The sequence below is a fragment of the Thunnus albacares genome, chromosome 4, assembly GCF_914725855.1.
Source record: "Thunnus albacares chromosome 4, fThuAlb1.1, whole genome shotgun sequence".
Classification (NCBI taxonomy): Eukaryota; Metazoa; Chordata; class Actinopteri; order Scombriformes; family Scombridae; genus Thunnus; species Thunnus albacares.
In genome coordinates, this window is record NC_058109.1 from 22,661,048 (window position 1) to 22,681,174 (window position 20,127).

General features: G+C 40.1%; 1 protein-coding gene across 2 annotated transcripts in view; it reads left to right on the plus strand.

Annotated features, from left to right (window-relative positions):
• Positions 1-3,736: 3,736 nt before the first annotated feature.
• Positions 3,737-20,127, plus strand: part of LOC122980771 (growth/differentiation factor 11-like) — a 30,098-nt gene continuing 13,707 nt past the window's right edge. For both annotated transcript variants that reach the window (XM_044349096.1, XM_044349097.1), the window contains exon 1: positions 3,737-4,527. In XM_044349096.1, coding sequence (XP_044205031.1) covers positions 4,113-4,527 — 415 coding nt within the window. In that variant the 5' untranslated portion in view covers positions 3,737-4,112. The remainder of the gene's footprint in view (positions 4,528-20,127) is intronic.

The window sequence follows — 20,127 nt, forward strand, 5'->3', positions numbered from 1 at the left end:
TGGGTGCTTTTTGGCATATTGTAAGCAGGCTGTTTTGTGGCATTGGCACAGTAACCTCCTTATTGTACAACTTTAAACAGCCACATGTAACTTTCAGCTGAAGTTGCATGTGGGTTTTCCTTTGCAATCTGAACAATTTTCCTGGCTGAAACTGTGGCTGAAATCTTTGTTGTTCTACCTGACCGTGGCTTGGTATCAACAGAACCCTTAATTTTCCACTTCTTCATCAGAGCTTGAACACTACTGATTGGCATTTTCAAATCTTTGGATATCTTTTTATATACTTTTCCTGATTTATAAACTTCAATTACATTTTCTCACAGGTCCTTTGACAGTTCTTCTGCTTTCTCCATTCCTCAGTATCCAGTAAAGTCAGAGCAACCCTGGATGAAGTGTGCAGGGTCTCTCAAGAGCTGAGAAACTCATTGACTATTTATACACAGACACTAATTACAATCAAACAAGTCACAGGTGTGGAAACTTACCCTTCATAGCCATTTAAACTGTCTTGTGTGTTTATTATCAGGCCAAACATTCAAGGGTATGTAAACTTTTGATCAGGGCCATTTTGGTGATTTCAGTTATCATTATGATTTAAAAAGGGCAAACACAATTATGTGAAAATAAATGGCTTCACCTAACCACTATCCCTAAATAAAACAAAGGTTTTCAGCATGATCAGTCATATTTTCCAAAAAATGGCCAATATTTAATACTATCAGGGTATGTAAACTCATGAGCACAACTGTAACTGTTTTTTGTTTTTGTTTTTTGCTTGAATATATTTATTGGTTTTTATATTTTTTATACATATTATAAAGACATTAGTAAAATTAAACAGGAACAACAAAGAAAACAAAACAAAAAAATGTGGAGACAAGTGAAGTTCATTCTCAGTGTATGCATGCAGACATCAAGTTTCCACACCACACTGTCTTTTGTAAGTTGCATATTTGACTCTGATTAACTTCCAAACTACTTGTGATGCCACAAAGTCCAAAGTGTTTGTTGTACATGTTTTAAACTCAGATTTAAGTTCAGTGGAACCTTCTTCCCTCAGCAGATGAATCTGAAAACAGACTATAATGTAATGTAATGTATGTATAATGCACATACATAATTCTACACAGTGACGGTTCAAATGAAGTAACAATAAGTTTACATTTTTTACATTTTTGAGTGGAGATGAACTTTAATCTTTAGGCTCTATCTTGTAGAGAGGCTCTGCGTTATTATTTCAGTATATATTGGGCAGTTTCCCACAGAAAACCACCAGGTAGTACCACGCCAGTGTCAGATTACTGACTGGTCTCTGTGTCTCTAGCCATTTAGCTAATGAGGCTGTCATATGTAGTCTGATGTGTGCAGTGTACTTCATAAGAGCACAAAGGCAACAGGGTACTGTGCACAAGGGCAGCAGGTGAGGTGTGGGGGGTCATTAGGTGCCAAACAGCTAATTTTTTGCCCCAGAGTGCTCTTAAAGCTTAACATCGATGTGGTTTACAGAAACTTGATACAATTCAAAGTTAATTAAAGCACTACACTAATGTTTTGATAATGCAACATTCTAAGTAGCATTAATTGTTGAATAATTGTTAAGGAAAATACTCTTTAATCCATTTTATGTACTTTATTTTTACTTCTTTACTCTATACTTGTTTTATTTTTGCTATCGTGAACTCTGTTTCTTCAAAAAGCAACTATGTTCTTCCTGGCATGAACAATGTAACCAATTGTCTAAATTGTTTATGTATATATATATATATATACAGTCCATGTTCTATACTTTTGTTTCCTTTTTACTGTACTAATTCATTTTTACAATGACTTCTGACTGTTTGTTGTATCTTTTACTTATTTGTAATCGCCTTTACAGAATTTGTGCAGTACTGTTTTCATAGTTTCATCAGCTGCTTCCAGTAAAGGTAGTCCGCTGTCTTCAATCTTCACACTATCATTAGTGTGTTTAACTGGCAACAGGGCTGTTCAGACCCACAGATCAAGGCAGGCTGAATTTTGGGGAAATGTCTATAAAATGAGCACTTTTTTTTCAATCTTGTATTTTAAAAGGTGCGTCAAAGGTTGTAACTGTAGTCTGAGCTGTTGTGTCAGTCAATCAATGTTAAGAAGGAAAATTTAATGTCAACAATTCACATTGAATTCCATCTTCATATACATAAACATATAACCCTACAAATACACTGTGCGGGGACATTCAACCATTGTGCAAGAATAAAAATAATCACTCACACGTTTATGGTTTTAATTCTTGATGAACTTTCAGTCGATGGTTATGAAAAACTCAGTGTGAAGGGTCATCCAATTTTTTCCTTCTCAGTTGTTTCTTAATAATACTTCCCTCCTGGGGTGGCAGAGATTCCTTCCTACCAATAAACTGGAAATAAGCTGAAATGTCATGTTTTTTTGCACAAGAGAGAAGGAATGAAAGGAAATTTAAGCAACCAGCAGCAGTGTCTCCCATTCATTCATGTCTGGGAAGTTCCACCCACCACTGTTGGTATCATTCAGTGTCACTGTTGGTATAAAAATAAGTTTTTTGTTGTTGTTTTTTTACTACCAAATACCCAAACAGCAGTGAGCTACAGACTACGAAGGAACCTTGTTTCATGATAAAATACCACATGATGAATCTAGGAGAGAAAGATGCAGCACATGATCATAACTAATAACTGAAACAAGATCAGCTGCAACTGTGTTTTCGTCCAGCAGATGACACCAGTGGGTCAGTGATGCCACACAGACTGCAGGCAGCTCATTGCTCTCTGAAGTGCAATTTGTACACGAAGAAATGTGTTTCAGAAATATCACTTAACTTTTATTAAGCCCATGAATCCGGTATCTCTCCATGGCTAGTTGTAGTTTAGACCCTGACATGTTTGCATAGTTGTAGCTTATAGATGAAATGTGATACATATAAACCTTAAACGTCCACGATCAGTAATAATTAATGGATAAACTATTTAGAAATGCATGACACTTTTATTGGGCTTACTCCCAATTTCATTGATTAGTATAATTTAAACTTTAAATAGGTTTATATTATAAAAGAACCTGCAGATGCTGCATATTTGCAGAGCCTATTGATATATTAACAATCAATCTTTTAGTGTTACTATACTGCCGAAAGGATGCAGCGTTTTTAAAACATCAATTATGCATTTTAGAGTCATTTGGTTTTAGAGAAATAACCTTTAATGACTTAACTGATCCATACAGATACTTTGACGCTGCAGTTTGTGAGTCTTGACTGTAAAAAGATTTTACAATTTAGATAATCTGCATCTGATCATCTGATAGGACTCATTAAAATCAATCTTCAGTAGTGTTTTTTTGTGAAAAATGCGGCTTACATGTTTTGCTGTGTGTGATTTGGGAGATCTCGGGAGGAATCTATTAAGCTTTTTTTTTCAATTTACACCATAATAATAAAGCATTTATAACAACTGGCGCAGTGAGCCATAGATTATGCCATCATCATAATAAACTAATTGGGCTATATCTCTAATGTGAGACATTGTTTGTGCACTGTAAAAACATTTATAATCTCATAACAGTGCCTGCACCCTCCCTTCGCTCTGTCCCTCTTGACTTGGTGACAGACCTAAAAGCCTTTTGTTGCAATCTTAGCCAATGGAGACGGATTACGACACCGGGCAGCTGAGATATATAAAGAGCCCCTTTTTGACCGCACTTGCACATTTTTCAGTGACACTTCTGAACATTCACACACCTCCATGGACTAAATTGTACAGAGGACCCCAAAACAACCATTATACTACATGTGAGCGGGCTATGCATTCATTAGATTGATCATTTATTAACTTTCAATCAAAACAGCCTGTACCGGGACACACTGGAACGCACTTTTTTTTGTCTTTTTGAAAATTTATTGCAAAAGCTCCTGCTGCAAAAAAAGGCCCAACTTCGGGGTGATCGTATTGGAATAGATGCATGACACTGATTCCCTGCCTTTTGTAGGATAAGGCAAGGAGCGACGCGCATCCAAGAGAGGGGATATAACGGGATAACGCGAGTAAAAAGAAAAGCAAAAGAAAGAAAAAAGTTGCATTGCCCGGTGTCCACGCATCGTCATGCCGAGGTACAACTTCTTACTGTGCTTGATGGTGCTCATCTCCCTGGGACAGTCGGGGAGCGATGAGCCCAATCTGCTGCTGCCTCCTTCCAGCGAGACGCCCACGGATGCCGGGCTGTCTCTGCTGGACGAGGACGCCGGTGCCCACGAGTGCTCCGCCTGTGTGTGGAGGGAGCAGAGCAAAGTGCTGAGACTGGAGACCATCAAGTCCCAGATCCTGAGCAAGCTGCGCCTGAAACAGGCGCCCAACATCAGCCGGGAGGTGGTCAATCAGCTGCTGCCCAAGGCGCCTCCGCTCCAGCAGCTCCTGGACCACCACGACTTCCAGGGAGACGCGTCGTCCCAGGACGAGTTTATGGAAGAGGATGAGTACCACGCCACCACGGAGTCCGTGATCACCATGGCCTCTGAGCGTGAGTAATAGTTTACAACCCAACAATATTGTCTCCAAATGCGTCATGCGCGTAATTACGGATCAGATAGGCGCAAGCGAGTCAGGCCTGCGTGGACAGTGGAGCCGCTGGGGCTCATTCAAGTCAGTGACCTAACCTTCTTGGGGGTCCACTCTGCGTGTCTGAAGCGGACTGATAAAATTAGACAAATGGCCCTGGTCAGCTGTTCGCCACGGCTGTCAAAATAGGGATTGCGTGTGAACCTGATAAATCAATAATCAACAGCTTAAAGAGCCTCGGCACTCTAAAACAGACAGCTCCAATATGGCCTAATGAACTTTAGTTTTCAGGTTGACGACGATGATGAAGAAGATGATGATGATGGAGGGTTTGCATTGTGCACCTGGTGATAAAGTTCTGTTGGGGCAGGAGGGTGTCTTTAATATTTGGATCAAGCTGCTGAACTCGTCAGTGAACCTCCTGCTGTCAGACTGTTCAAACTTTCCCTCTTTCAGATGATTTTTGTGTTTGACAGGGAGTGAACGCATGACAGACCCGCTTGAATGTCAAGTGCATTATTAATGATAATGCAGCATTTGGCTGGCAGTCGTATCACTTTATCCTTTATGTTTGCATATAAAAGCCCTAAATCCTGGAGTTATGATCACGTCATGAGGCCCCTAACAATTTGCTCGCACTCTTATAGTTTCCCATAAATCCACAGATAAACCGCAGGCAGGCCCCTTGGAGACATTTTATAAAATTACTGTTGAACCCTGGCAGCTGTGCTCTATCGGTCTTTTATAGGAGGCTCTACCGGTTTCCCTGCTGTTCATCGCAGTGAGAAAAAGTGTGTCCAAAAAGCTGCTATTGTTCCCCTCATGCAGCGGCCCCCCTCGGCCGCACTTGCCTTTTAAATGCGAAGTTTATAGGCGCAGCTCGTTTTTTTTTTCACCACGAGTACACAAAGACAGAGAATCACTTAGGGTCGAGGGGAGTGTGTGACCTTTTCCTGGAGAATCGCGGGGTTCAACAACATTTACACACGTAATATATTCTGCACAAGGCGGATAAAACACACTCCAAATAATCCGTTTTTTTACACCATGAGTGAACAAAGATGGGCCTGTGTGCAGGAGACTTTGGCCTCATGTGTTATCTGACATAATTATAACATCTATCTATCTATCTATCTATCTATCTATCTATCTATCTATCTATCTATCTATCTATCTATCTATCTATCTTTTTTTAGCTTCCCTCTTCTCATCTAACTTATTTAGTTAGATGAGAATATCTTGTAGTTTATAACACAGATAAACACTTCCTCCCTCGCCTGTCCATCTATTTCTATGGTTAGGGCAGAAAAAACATCAGTTGACATGTTGTTACTGCAAACTTAAAGGCCATCTGAATTTAATGTCAATCATTCCTCCTCCAATTGCACCATCATCACATTTTTGAACTATCCCTTGTAGAACTCTCTGTAGGCTTTGTGCACATTAAATCTAAATCAATCGATCCTTGATTGATTCATATCAGTGCACAGCTGATGTCTTGTATCTTACAGGTGAATTGATTTTAATGTCTCAGAGTTCATACTTAAACTGTTCTCTGTCTGTCTATCTATCTATCTAGATTTTCTATAATAATTGGATGTTGTCTCTGAGTTGCAGAATAATCCTATATTTCATTATTCTCTCTCCACCTGTAAATACACACAAGATGAAACCCTGCATGCTTACACTCATCTGTACATTACAGAGGAAATCAACAATAACCTCAAGTATATTTTCAACACTTTGCTTCCTCTGCACAGCCCGCCACTCACACAAACACACACACACACACACACACACACACACACACACACACACACACACACACACAGAAAGACACACAAAACACCATGCAAAGTGATTTGATACCTTCTCAAAGCAGAAAAGGGCATTATGCACGATGCTGGCTAATTGCATATTTCTAACAGCTTCATGCCAGCCAGAGGAGCTAATGACTGACATTACTGCTGTATCTGTCATGTTACAGCACTTCCTCTCTGTTCTGTTTGCCTCATCTCTTTACGTCAGCTGCAGTTTTTATCATCTGCTCCTTCTCTCTCTCTCTACCCCCTCTCCCCCACCACCACCACCCCCACCCTCCGCCCCCACCTTCCTCCCCGTTAGCCCCCTCTCTCCTTCCTCTCTTTTCTCCGGTACATGGAAGAGTTGAGAGAATGAGTGCATCTCTTTTTGCCTGTGGCGCCTTAGTGATCCCACAGGATTAAAAGTGCCTTTTCTGTCTCTCTGATAGAAGGAGGACTTCAAACACTATTCCCTGCGCACCTCGAACCCAATCACCCTTTCACGGTCGTGCACACTGCCTTTGATGGGCCATGTGGGTTCACACAGTACATACTGAACTGGACCCGTGCCAGAGTTGCTTCTTAGTATTCACTCAAGGTACGTGGGTGCCGCAGTGGGGGTTGAGAGGGTCCATGCTTCCTGGTCTCTAATTACTATGAAATTTCATGGAAAAGTACAGCTATTTATATCATAGTGCAGCACTTTATGTACTAAAACATCTTCCTCCATACAGTGTGTTGTGTAGGTAACCGCTCCACTCGCTGTGCATGCATAAAAAATGACTCACTCTTGAGCAGTTTATCAGGGTCATTTTCTAATGCAGCATTGTGAAAGAGTGTTGAATGTTATCAACAAATCTATTCACATCTGAGCTGAATTGAGTTTGTATGGGTTGATTTATGTGTGTAACTGTGTATGTGTGCATGCAAAGTGTGTATTTTGCAGCCCAGTTGGTTTTGCCTGAGGTGGGGCAAGGATTTGACCTCACTAGTCTTCCATTTGTCACCTGTCCAAGACATTTAGACCAGACCTTACTCCGCCATCAGTGAACTTCTCTTTCTTTCTTTCTGTCTCTCTGTATGTTTTGATGCCTATCAACCTCACATTATTTGACTAGAAACTTACTGAAAATACTCGAAATTACATCTGCCAGAGCGTATCAGGAATAATAATAATAATAATAATGATAATAAGGAATAGAATTTAAGGAGATGTGGCACCTATGTGGACTATGGTGGTCCTGTCACCAACTGATGCAAGAACTCAGTTAAAGTTGCTTGTGTATTCCTGATCGTTTTTTGCTTTGAGTAAACTTATTTTCTGTGCTGTGACAGTAATTTCTGAGATTGTCCAGTAAAAGAGAATCCAGCAGAGAGCAGCACTCGCTTACCCTCCCTCCCAGCTTCTTTTCCATGTTTAAATTTGATTTCAGTGACCAGTGTGTCCAAAATATATTTATGAAATCAGAGGGAAAACTTTGCCACTAATGGAACCATAATCAGACTCAAACAACATTTGAAACATTTCTAATGACCATTCAACTATTCTTGAAACTCAAACAGCCTGTCACTTTGTGAAACTATTTTATACCCACATATTGTCTTTCCCATTATGATTGTGTGTAGGCTAACATAAGAAAGTGCTATACTTGTGTTATTATGTAATCCTGTTAAGGTGAGGCACATTCAGTACAAGCACAGGCTTACACAACTCTTGAGTACCTGAAAATGAACATCCACGCACATGTAACTGTATGAATGTATGAATTTCTACATGTGCACACTTGTGTGGACACATGAGGATGCTAACACACACACACTCACTCACACACAGTCACACACACACTCCAGAGAAAAGTTCTCCTATTGACAAAAAGGGTCACAGAGTTCACAGCTATGTGATATATTGAAAGAGGAGACTATTAACCTCATCGGGTCTCTTTCTTTGGCAGCAAAGACGAACCGGTAGTAACTTGAACACTTATCCCCCACCACACACACACACACATACACACACACACACACACACGCTCACACACACATCCACTAACCACTCCCACAAAAAAACAAGTCTTTTATAGTGTTGACCCTATAAAAGGGTCATTTCCTGAAGGTGCAGGAACCATAAAAATTAAGAGGGAGAGCGCTAAAAGGACAGAGCAGCAGAAGCCGGACTGTCTTCAACTCACTGGCCAGTGTTTGCTGGAAGTTGATGACTATGTGAGGTTTTTATAGATTTATTTATTCCATGGAGGTCTCAGTTTGACGATGACACCTGTTCTCCTTGTGTAGTTGCTGGCATCAGTTGAGGGAATCCGAAGAGGGAAGATAAACTTTGGTGACGAATTGTTTGGACGCCCGGGGCACGACCGGTTTGTTTAAAAAGGAGTAAAAACTTAAAGAAAGGTCTGTAGGACTGTAGAAATTGCACAACATACTGTCAACTTTATGGCTAATAAAATTTCAAAGGGACCAAAGTCTATTAATACAGGGACAAAATTTCCCCAGGACCTCAGGAATCTCACTCCTTCCACCCTCCTTCCCCTATTCCCACGCTCCCGTGTACCAGTCCCTGCAGCCGGCCTTTCCTCTTGGCATGTGGGAATATGTTGCTTTGGAATTTAATGCATGCTTCACCAAAAATACAACACTGAGAGGTTCAGAGACTGGATGCAAGACTGCATTACTCAGTTTGAAGGCATGGTTGTGCAGGAATACTCTTTTTTTGTCTCCTTATAAAGATGATATGTACAAGAGCTCAGCCTTCACTTCTGGTGTGTATATCCACTGCTGAGCTCCTCATTGATTCTTTAAAGGATTTTCAAAGAGTGCGATCGAGTTAGGTGCACGGTGGCTCACGCTGTGGGTATGAAGGGGGTGGAGGGAGGGAAGAAGGGAGTGAGTCCGCAGGGAGCAACAAGCAGCCCAGTCCTATCCTAAAGGGACAGAAATCATGGAAGGGTTTTATAGGTACAATTAAAAAGACCTGAAACAGATGTTACGTTTCACTAATAAAGGAAATAATTACTTCACACCAGTAATTAAGCCCTGTGTAGGGACATGAGTGAGGAGGAGGAGGAGGAGGGGAGAGAAAAGATAAAATGGAGATCATTGAGGGGATTATTGTTGATGGATGCGTTCAGGCTCTGTGTGGTCGTGTGCGAGGAGCTGCGGATCAGTTTATGGAAGAGTCCATTAAATCTAAGAGGCATTTAAGCAAAGGAAATGCTGCCTGGGCATAATGTTGGATCCCATGAGGGAGCTACTGTGTTGGAAAGAAGCACAATTAACGGTGGATTACCTCATGATTATCTACATGAAAATTTAATTAGCCTCTTTTCTGCGGCAAAGGAGAGCAGCTTTCTCGCTGTATTTATCACCTGTGGTTGTATCTCAGCTTGCCGTACCCACATCAGGAAGTTCATTATGTCCAAATGATTTCTTTAGGGACAAGAGCCAAGTTTGATTTATATAATGTACAACGCAGATGGATGAAGAGAAGCTCATATAGGGAATGATAGATATTTTATGCTGCTTACAATTCTTGAGCAACAGTACAGAAGAAAATGCTTCCTAGAGGGAGGGTTGGCAAGATTCTGTCACACTAACTTTGTCTTGAGAGAAAACTCTTGGCTGAGGTCCTGACAGATTTGGGTGGCTTCAGGGATTTTTTCAGTAGCTAAGTGTGCTGAAACAGAAACTCTTCCAGGAAGAAACATTGTACATTTTTTGAGCTTTTAAGGAGGTGACACTTACCAGTGGTTGACATGTTTGTGAGGGATAGTCATGTGTGGTAAAGAAAGTGTTAATGTTCATATTATGTCCAAATATTTGGACAAATTGTATTTCGATGCTTTGGTAACATTGTTCTTGAAACTTTCATGCCAATAAAGCCCATTGAATTGAATTGAACTGAACTGAAATGTGTTTGAGGAGCAAAATCAATGACAAATAATGTATCAGCATAAGTAATCAATCTATATATTCACCATATAATTGTCCTTTGTATGCTACACTGTCTGTTTTGAATTAGATTAATTGTTTTGCAAGAAAGTGGCCTGCTTAATTTTATAACATCTTTCAAACACAATTTCAAGAGATTTACATAACATGTAAGACATATGAAGAAAAAGCAAATTACATTTAATATACAAAATGCTGAAAGCAAATTTGAAGATGAAGAAGGAGCAAAGAATAGAAGAGTACAGCATGAATGATGTTGGTCTGCAGATTCAGTTAGAAGCAATGAAAGTTTTGTAAGTTTTAACCTGGTTTTAGAGGTAGGGAGAGTCGGGACAAATCTTGTACCCTTTGGAAGTTTGTCCCACCTACATGGCACATAATACCAACTTCTGCTTCTGCATGTTTAGTTTGAATGTTTGTTATCTCACTGCCAACAGATGAGAACATCGTCATAGTTTTCATTTGTGTTTAGTTAAAGAAACTACACACATCTTATCATTGATTTGTTGAACACACTGGTGGAAAGACTGTAAGAACGATGTCACTTGGTGACAGAAGTAAATTAGGGTGTCATCTGCAAAATTATGAAAGTTGATTTTATTATTTGGAGAGTAAAGTATCAAAAGTCATGCACACTTTTAAGAGCAATGGTGTAAATGGGTGGCACATGGGAAGAATTTTCTCCTCTATTCTCAGTAATGGTATGTACCGGATGCATTTCAATAAACACAATTAGCTGTGTTTGTGGGTGGGAAAACGGTGGGGGATCATGCCCTTGTTGATTCATTAGTAACATGTTACCAGTTACTGGTCCTCTAAAACAGAATGAAGCAGCTTGCCATATTAAAAATAAAACATGATCATAAAGAATTCCAATTATTGGAAACTAACACAATATGCATTTGTAAATGTATTTGCTGTAGATTTTCATGAGAAGATCCAGAAATGTAAAAATGGAATGAAATGTTTTTGTGCAGCGTCATATAGATTAGGTTATTGGAGTCAGAGGAGGAATACACCGTAGGTCTAATGCAATTGTTACAGCTCCACTGTTTCATTCAATAATTTCCAACACAATTGTACTGTACTATAAATTCATGGAGCTGCTTTTGGACATGGTTCCTGCTCTGGTTTCATGGATCTGCATTAGAGTAAATCACTTTTAAATCATTGTTTTGCTCATATTCATTTAAAAGTGCAGTATGTAGAATTTAGTGGCATCTAGCGGAACGGACTTGGCAGAAATGGAATGTAATATTCATACGTATGTTTTACTTAGTTTGTAATCCCATGAAACTAAGAGTCATTGTCTTTATATCTACATAGGGAGTTGGTCCCCTTCCACGGAGCCCCCCATGTTGTACTGCCATGTTTCTACAGTAGCCCAGAACGGACAAACCAAACACTGACCCTAGAGAGGTTCTTTCACATTTTTGCGAGTTTCATGGCCACCGTAGGTTCTCCTACACACTTGAAAGAGGAGGGAGAGGGTGAGGGGTATTCAGTCGGTTGCAATCTGCAACCTCACCGCTAGATGCCACTAAATCCTACACACTTACAATTACATACACAATTAAGTTACAATTCTGATCTGTTGTTATGTTTCTCCTTTAAGTCTGCAAACTTTTAACTAAGTAACTGGGAACAAAGATTAGGGTTTTGCTCACTGATCATGAGAAAAATGATCAGTGACCATGTCAGTGACATTTCAGAGGTCAAACTCAAGTCTGTGTAACAACCAAAATGTGTTAGCAGTGGTTATGCAGTGTTATTGTTGGTAGCTTGTAGCAGATGTCAAACAGGCTTAGATGGGCAAGTGGTGATAATTTGTAGATATCTGCTCCATCAAACATGACAATTCGTATTATTCTGCTCAAACTGGTTCACAACAGAGGGTCAAGCCAGAAAACCAAAATTCCTGTAAATCCAGCATTTGGAAAAGTCACTTAAACTTTAATCTTTCTACGACAGGTTTCTGCACGACTGCTGAGATGAGCTAAGTAAGTGAACAACCAGTAATTTGTCTGTAATATGGTGATGTTAAGCTTAACTGAGCTTTTTTTTATTGAGAAACAATAACTGATTATTGAAATACTAATGATAAAATTATAGCAGCTGCACAATCTTCAGGCTAACAAGGTTACTGTCATGATTCGCTGATTTGTTTGAGAACAAACTTCCAACAACTTAATGTCAAAATGCTCGATGTCCTGGCTGATGGTGCATATTGTAATCAAGGAGAAGGTTCAGCTGATTCCCAGAATATTTAAGCACATATAATGGACGTTGTATGCAATAAACACAAAAAAGATCAATGTTGTTCCCCAGAACTTATGACTGGCATGAATTAACAAAACTCCAAATAGCAATAATAAATACTCTTTTTTAGTTTTGCTCTTTTCACTTGAACCACTATTGTTACTGGACAGTGAAACCTGCTCTGCCTGCCTCTTTATTGCTTAAAACATGTAAAAGTGGACTGGACCATGATGATGTGTTTTTTTACAAGAACAGACGGTGCCCAGGTGCATGTGTGGTTTTCCTCAAATGGGCTAATCTAAATGTTGTCTCAGAGTTTCATTCTCCAGTGGTTTTTCCTTTAAACACAGTAATAAAAAAGAATCTGATGGCAATACTGAATTCAGATTGATTCATACAGTGAATGAGTCCAAAGCAGCAGCACTTCAAACAGCAAATCAATCACAAGCATCTTTCTGTTTGTCTTTGTTTAGATGTCTGCTTATGTGACATATGTAAAAAGTTTTTGGATTTGACTTTTCGAAGCAGAGTAGTTACGTCTTCTGACATTAACGTCTCACATGTATGTGTGAATGCACACAAACACAAGCGGTGAGACCCCAGCATGCTTCCTGCTGTCCAGCTGTCCACCTTATTGCACTTCACTGCACGCTCGCTCTTTTCATCCTCTGCCCCCGTCCTGCTGGAGATGTCCCACAGACATTCGAACATATATAACCCCAACACTAAAAACAATGAGCTTTAAGTCTGTTTACTCAAGACAGTCAGTTTGAAGCTGGTGTATGTTGTGTGTTTATGTGCGGCTGCATGTTTCTGTGTGTGTGTGTGTGTGTGTGTATGTGTGTGTGTGCGTGTTCACTGAGCTAGAACAGGGAGCATTAGGAGGTGTCTTTTGTTGCTCCTGGGGGGCTACTGTGCTCAGTCCTAATAGGAGTCTTGTGCCTGCCGTTGTCCCAAGGGAGGGCTTCTGAATGAGGGGGTCTTACTTCACACTCCCCCCTCCCCTTCCATCCCCAGCTCGAGCCCGGCCTCCCCCACCACCCTCTCCTGTCCCTTGGGACTGGCCGAGAGACAAAGAGGGAGTGGGGCTGGGGTGGGATGGGATGTTTGAGGGGGTGCACTGTGGCCCCTGTCTTATTAGAAGGGTCGTGAACGTGTCACGATGATTAATATGCCGAGGTGCGTGGGGATACCCTAGAGTCACATTTATTCAACACGAAGGCTCCCAAACACACACTCACCACAAAATGGCACATTTGCATTTCCCATTAAGAAAAGAAAATATAGATATATATGCAAATGAAACTCCTATCTAGGTTTACACCATTATGCATTATCCATTTGGACATTAACAATAGATGACCATTTCTCTCCCCAGCCCCATTTTAGCTGCGTATTTTCACCTGATTGGCATATGTTACGGTACATGTGTACAATACACACACCAATGCCTTTAAAGAGTTTGGATAAAGAAGAGAACTCTGATGAAATGTAGTGTTTTAAGTGCGTCATTTTTTTAATGCCCAAAACATCTGTGATGAATTATGGTTCATTAAGATTTATCATTCAGCTTTGTTTCCTACTTTGAAACAGCTAAGCCTATGTTCTTGGTTTTAAACTTTTTAACAAATATTTTAACCTTTTTATTTGTGTTACTCTGTCATGATCATGGTGTAGGGAACTTATCATTGCAGTAAATATAGTGAGGTTGCTCTTTACTGCTGAAGTTGCCAGAAGGGAAGTGCAGGAAGCAGCAGCTTGGTCACCATCACAGAGATCATCAAAGTCTTCATCAAACTGAGTGTTTAACATTTGTGAATTCTCTTGGCCTTTTTCCTTTATACTTTGTGAAAATCAAATATGTAGAAATATCTATTTAAATGGAAAAATCCATATTTTTCATATAACATGTAGTCACACTTACTGGTAACACATGTTACCTATTCACTGTATAACTACACCTTAACGTCCTCCGTCCATCTGTTTTCAACAGTTTAACTGGCTCAATACACACATTATTGCGTTTTGCTTATTAAAAACATTTTGAACTGGCGTGTGGTTATATTAAAATGGACAGATGGCATGCTGAATAAACCCTTATATTCTATATGTCTCCCCTTACACACACATATAGAGGGCTCTGGGCTAACTATGGGACACAGGTACCCAGGGAGTCAACCAGATGTTTGATAGGCTCACCTGCAGGCCTGCTGCGTGTTGGCAGTAAAATTCATGCGCTGCATATGCTGCAATTATACCACAGGGAAATAAGCTGCTGTAATAATGAAGTAGGCTGGAAACATGAGGAGGAAAAGCAAGCAACCCTGTTTCCTTTGGAAAAACACGGCCTCTGTCCATATTTTACTTGGTTTTCACTTTAAGTAAAGTAAGAGGAGTGTTCTTATAGAGACTATTCATCTTCAGCTTGACCAAGGAGAGAAGTGTAATCGCTCCAGTAGGTGGTGCTGGATGCTAAAACAGAATCCATATCCTCACTGCAGGTTTGAATTTAGTGTTGAAACACTGTGCTGAAATTGTTCAGGAAATTAGGCCATAAAAACAGTACTGCAGATGCAGTAAAACTATGAGCTTCTCAGCAGGGATGTGTGATGGCAGCAGAGGCAAAGTTAGTTCAGGTAGATGGGATTAAATGTTTGGTTTTATGATCATTACAAGCTAGCCTCGCTCATTTTGCACAAGTGAAACGCTTTGCCAAGACGTGGGGTGCAATTAAGCTGCAGGCATTCATCCTCCTCGGCTTGCCTCCTACTTGTGCACTTACAGGTTCTATAAAGGCACAAATTGATTTCATCTATCAATGCAGTCATTGTTTAACATGACGTAGCTCATATGTTGTGCATGTGTGTTTAATAATAGGGTCCTAACTGGATCACGGTGTACAGGCCCTGCTTCTCAAATTACTCCTTCTCAAGAAAGGCCCCCGCTTGAGAAAAGTGAACTGTTTCAGCTCTTCAGTGTTGTGGTGGCGCCTTGTTTTTTTTTTTTGTTTTTTTGTTTCCAAGAACTCAACAAAAGCAACGTAAACTGTTTGCAAAGGAAGTTCTGGTGTGTGTATGTGTGCGTCCATCTGCAGCGATTAAAAACAACAAAAAATAGTAATCGCAAGCAAACCCCAAGCAAACTGCAGAATCATTCATTCCCAGTTTTGTGCTGATGAGCAAACACAACACCATCCACGTTAATTGCTGTGACCCCAGCAACCCACCAAAAGGAACATTGACATATTGTTTGTCCAGCGTGAGACACTGTATAATTTACACTCACTAATGACTGTGCCTGGAAATACAGGCTGAAGGACCACGTCTGTCCCTGGCTTGGCCCTTATTCAACATTGGCCCGGACTCTTCTAATGGATAGTCCATCTGTACCTCTGTGAATTCATATCCCTCAATGCATGCCCATAATTCAATTACAACACTTGTTTAGTGTAAAAAAACAGCCCTGTGCAGTGTTCTCTCCTGGCCAATTGAGGTTTGATAAACAATTCACTATTGGCTGGAGAATCTCCACCCTGATCAAAACAAAAACAAACTGTGGCTGATTCAGTGCTGTTGTGTCTCACAGATTTCAAATGATTCTCTGGTGAAATAGCTTGTTGTGAAGAAAGACATATTACCATTGCCATAGGGTCGACCTTGACCTTCAAACTCAATCTGGCTATTAGGGGCTGCCCCTCCCCAGCACCCCTGAGATGTAAAGAGGCTGACGGTTTTGACCCCTGATCCCATTTCTTAACTAGGCTGAGGTGCCAAATAACCTTTTGACCCAGGAAGCATTTGCAGGTTGCCTGAGCAACCTCAGATTTAGCAATGATTGACAGGTCCATACAGTTTTTATCTTCTTTTTTTTTTAAGTGGAGGAACCACAACACTCCTGTGCAAGATAAATGAAAGAAAATGATGGTTTATTTGCTTAAATCTAGAGTTGTAATATGTCAAATATGCTTAGTGAAAATGGGAAGATTAGATATTCTATTGTACTCTGTTGGCACATTATTATGCCAGATAGATGCAGAATAAATTTCCCTTAATAAATGAACGCTTTACATGGAAATGAATGTATGAATGCAATGGATGGATGTCATTATATCAGATGGAGGTCTATGTAAATGAACCGCTGTGCAGATTTGGCATGTGGTGCAAATCACAGAAACACCAGAGCTGAGGATCATGACAGGAATAAATCTGCCTATTTTAGGAGACGCCTTGTGTTCTTTAACATAGCCCTTAATCCAGACCCCAAATATATTTGCTAGTAAGGTTGAGCTTCTAAAAAAAAGTTTAATTTTGCTAGTTGTAATGTAGGGGTACACCATTTCATTATGACTGACCCAGGGGAATCTAAGGTTACCATCTGGCCACTGGCCACCATTACTGATCCTTGTTTTAATATGCAAATGTATCTGTTTTTTTCCAACCTTGATGTAATCACAAATGTAACCTGACTGAATTGACCGAACAACAGGACCATGTGCCATGATAATCGACAGCCCTCATGCAGATATAAAAAGCACTGCAATGAGTGCTTTTAGACACTACTGTTTTACAATATCATGTTGTGAAAGAAATAATATCCAATTTCTCATTGTAAATTACTGTACATGGATTCAAACTCAAGGTTAAATTTTTTAAATCTTACTCAATATCCATCACATTATATAAAATGTAAGTATTGTATTTAAAGAACAACAAATACGCCATATCTTGACTGCAGTGTATTTCTATTGATTCATTCATGTTAAGGAGTAATGGGCCAACATGTTATCACTTATTATCAGTTATCAGTGATCTCAATCTTTCTCATTTGACTGAAAAACTCCTCTCTGTGCCTGCTTTTTGCTTTAATCCATAAGCAGCTACTCATCAGTGTTGTTGTTAATATTATAGAAGTAAAGTTTACACTAAAACATTTCTGTTTGTATTTCTAAATGCTGTATTAACTGCTGAGAGGATTCTTTTTAGTTATGTAGTCCAGTATGATTATAGTTATTAACAATACATGGACTAGAGTGCCACGGTCTGTTCATCTGGTGATTTCCTCAGTTTCATTTGTTCTTGTTGTCTTTAACCTCTTGTTCCTGTTGTGAACCCATCAGTCACGACTGTTGTTGGTTGTTGTAATGTAGGAATTAGATAGGTCGTTAATTCTTTGTGTTGCTACACATGAATGAATCTACTGTCTATCCTGGTAATGAAAGATTCTGTATTTGCTTTTTGCTGGTAAAAAGTGCCCTGCGATGCAGAGGAAGTTATGTGTTTTATGTTTCCAGAAGTCAAATGTGGGAACATGTCATGTCCGGTTACCAGCTGGCAGTTTGCTTGTTGTTACTCTGCTGCTCTACCTGTTTTTAACAAGTTTTAACAACTTTTGACAACTTTTTATGACCTATTCAGACCACTGGCTTTCTTATTAATGCCTTTTAAATTGCAGAGCTATTTTATGGACTTATTTTATTCTGATCACAGATTGCTGATTTGTCCCTGATTTGAGTTTCCTTCACTCCGCAAGGACGAACAACAGCTGAGCCGTATTCTTAGGAAAAGCGTTTGAGGGTGATTTAACCAGAGCTGTTTCTGCATGCTGGGCCAAGTATTTTGGACCCAGGTGGGCAAGTTTCCTGCCCCTGCCTGTTTCCTGGTCCTGTGTCCCTGCCTGTGTCCTGGTATAGCTGCAAAATTGCTGTCAGCTCCATATTTGGAGCCCTCGAGCCATTCCTAGCAACCTGTCCCTGAAGTGGCTCTACTCACCTCTCTTCTGGGCTGTGTTAGCTGCTCTCACCTTTCTCAGAAGATCAAGGAGTTGGAGGGGAGGATATCAGTGTTGTACCAGATTCGGGAGGAGGAGAATTCCTGGAAACCTCAGTCACTCCAGCGCCAAAAGCACCTTCCCCTGCAATGTTGCAGCCCCAACCCATCCCAACATCTGCTGGGAACTGTTAGGAGCAAAGCTTAAAGAGCCACCTACTAGCTCTACTCCATATCCACCAGACACTGGTTGGCAAGGGGAAGCACATGGATAGTCACTCCTCTCGGTTCTCTCCATCTTTCAGGATTCACTTGGAGAATAAATTTAACATCCTGGATGATCTAGGCTTTCCCCATCTATCCAACCCTCTCACCCACATCGTCTCACAAACCCCCGACAATGCTAATAATCGGAGACTAATTAGAAACGTGAGAGTCAGATAGGCTCATACTCTGTTTCCCCAGCGCCAAAGTGCTTGACATTGCAGACAAAGTTCCAGACATAATAAAATCCCACTCTGAGGTAGATAGCTTATTAGTAGATAGATTATTATCCACATTGGCACAAATGATACTCTTCTGGGAACGGGGGCATCTTTTTGGCCCAGATGGTCTCCACCCGAACAAAGCTGGAGTTCGGATGCTATCTGCCAATTTAGCATATAGCATGTTCAGCCGCTCCTCACAGAAACCAACCATGCCACCCCACAACTTTCATGACCAGAAATGACCAGTTCATTAGAGACTGATGTTCCTTGGGCCCCAGTCCCTATTTGTTTGGTTCCACATCTAACACTGGCAAATTTTCTATCAGACTTGGACCAGACACAGACATTTTCACCATCCCTGTGATAATCACTTATAGATGCTCTGTGAGATTTGCAGTCAAACAATCTGGTGCATGTCCCAGGAACCTCATCACTATTAATGTTCAGACTCAAAATTGCCTTCAGCCAGCTCCTTCAGCTTTAAATCAACTACTTCTGGGTCTTCTGCATCACTCATCACTTCAGATGCTAATTTAAATGATCCACAGATTTTTAAGACTAGAAGTGGTTTTGTTTTCTTACATCTAAATATACACAGTTTGCTAAGCCATAACAAATCACTTAAGTATCCTTTTATCTCAACTTTATCTAGATGTGATGATTTTAACAGAGACTTGGCTGAAAAAAGAGATTGATAATCAAACTGTTTCTTTTAGTAGATTTAATATATAGAGCAGGTAGAGCTGGTAAAGGAGGTGGTGTGGCAGTATATGTAAAATCATCTCTCTCTGTACTTGAGCTGACTTCAGTCTCAATTCCTAAATATTTTGAATTTATTTCCTTGAAAATAGATCTGGGGCATAATAATTCAGTAGTAATAGTTATTGGTGTCTACAGACTTCCTTCTGCCCCCTCAGAAGCCCTAGAAAAGCTCTGAATTAATTACAACATTGATTGATCATAAGGTGATTATCCTTGGTGATCTCAAGTTAGACTGGCTTACCTCAGCATCTAATAATCTTAAAGAACTTTTTTACAATCTTAATTTTACACAAATCATTTCACATCCCACTTGCCCCAACCTGAAGGATTTCTCCAAGTCAAGCTTAATTGACTTAATATTATCAAACAGAACAGAGAAATATCCTGTCTGTGGTGTTTTTGACCTTGGTGTTAGTGATCACTGCCCAATTGTTTGCATTAAAATGTGAAACAGAGGAAAGCTAATTCACACATAGTGGTTAGAAGAAACTTAAAAATTTTTGATGACTAGGCCTTTCTACCA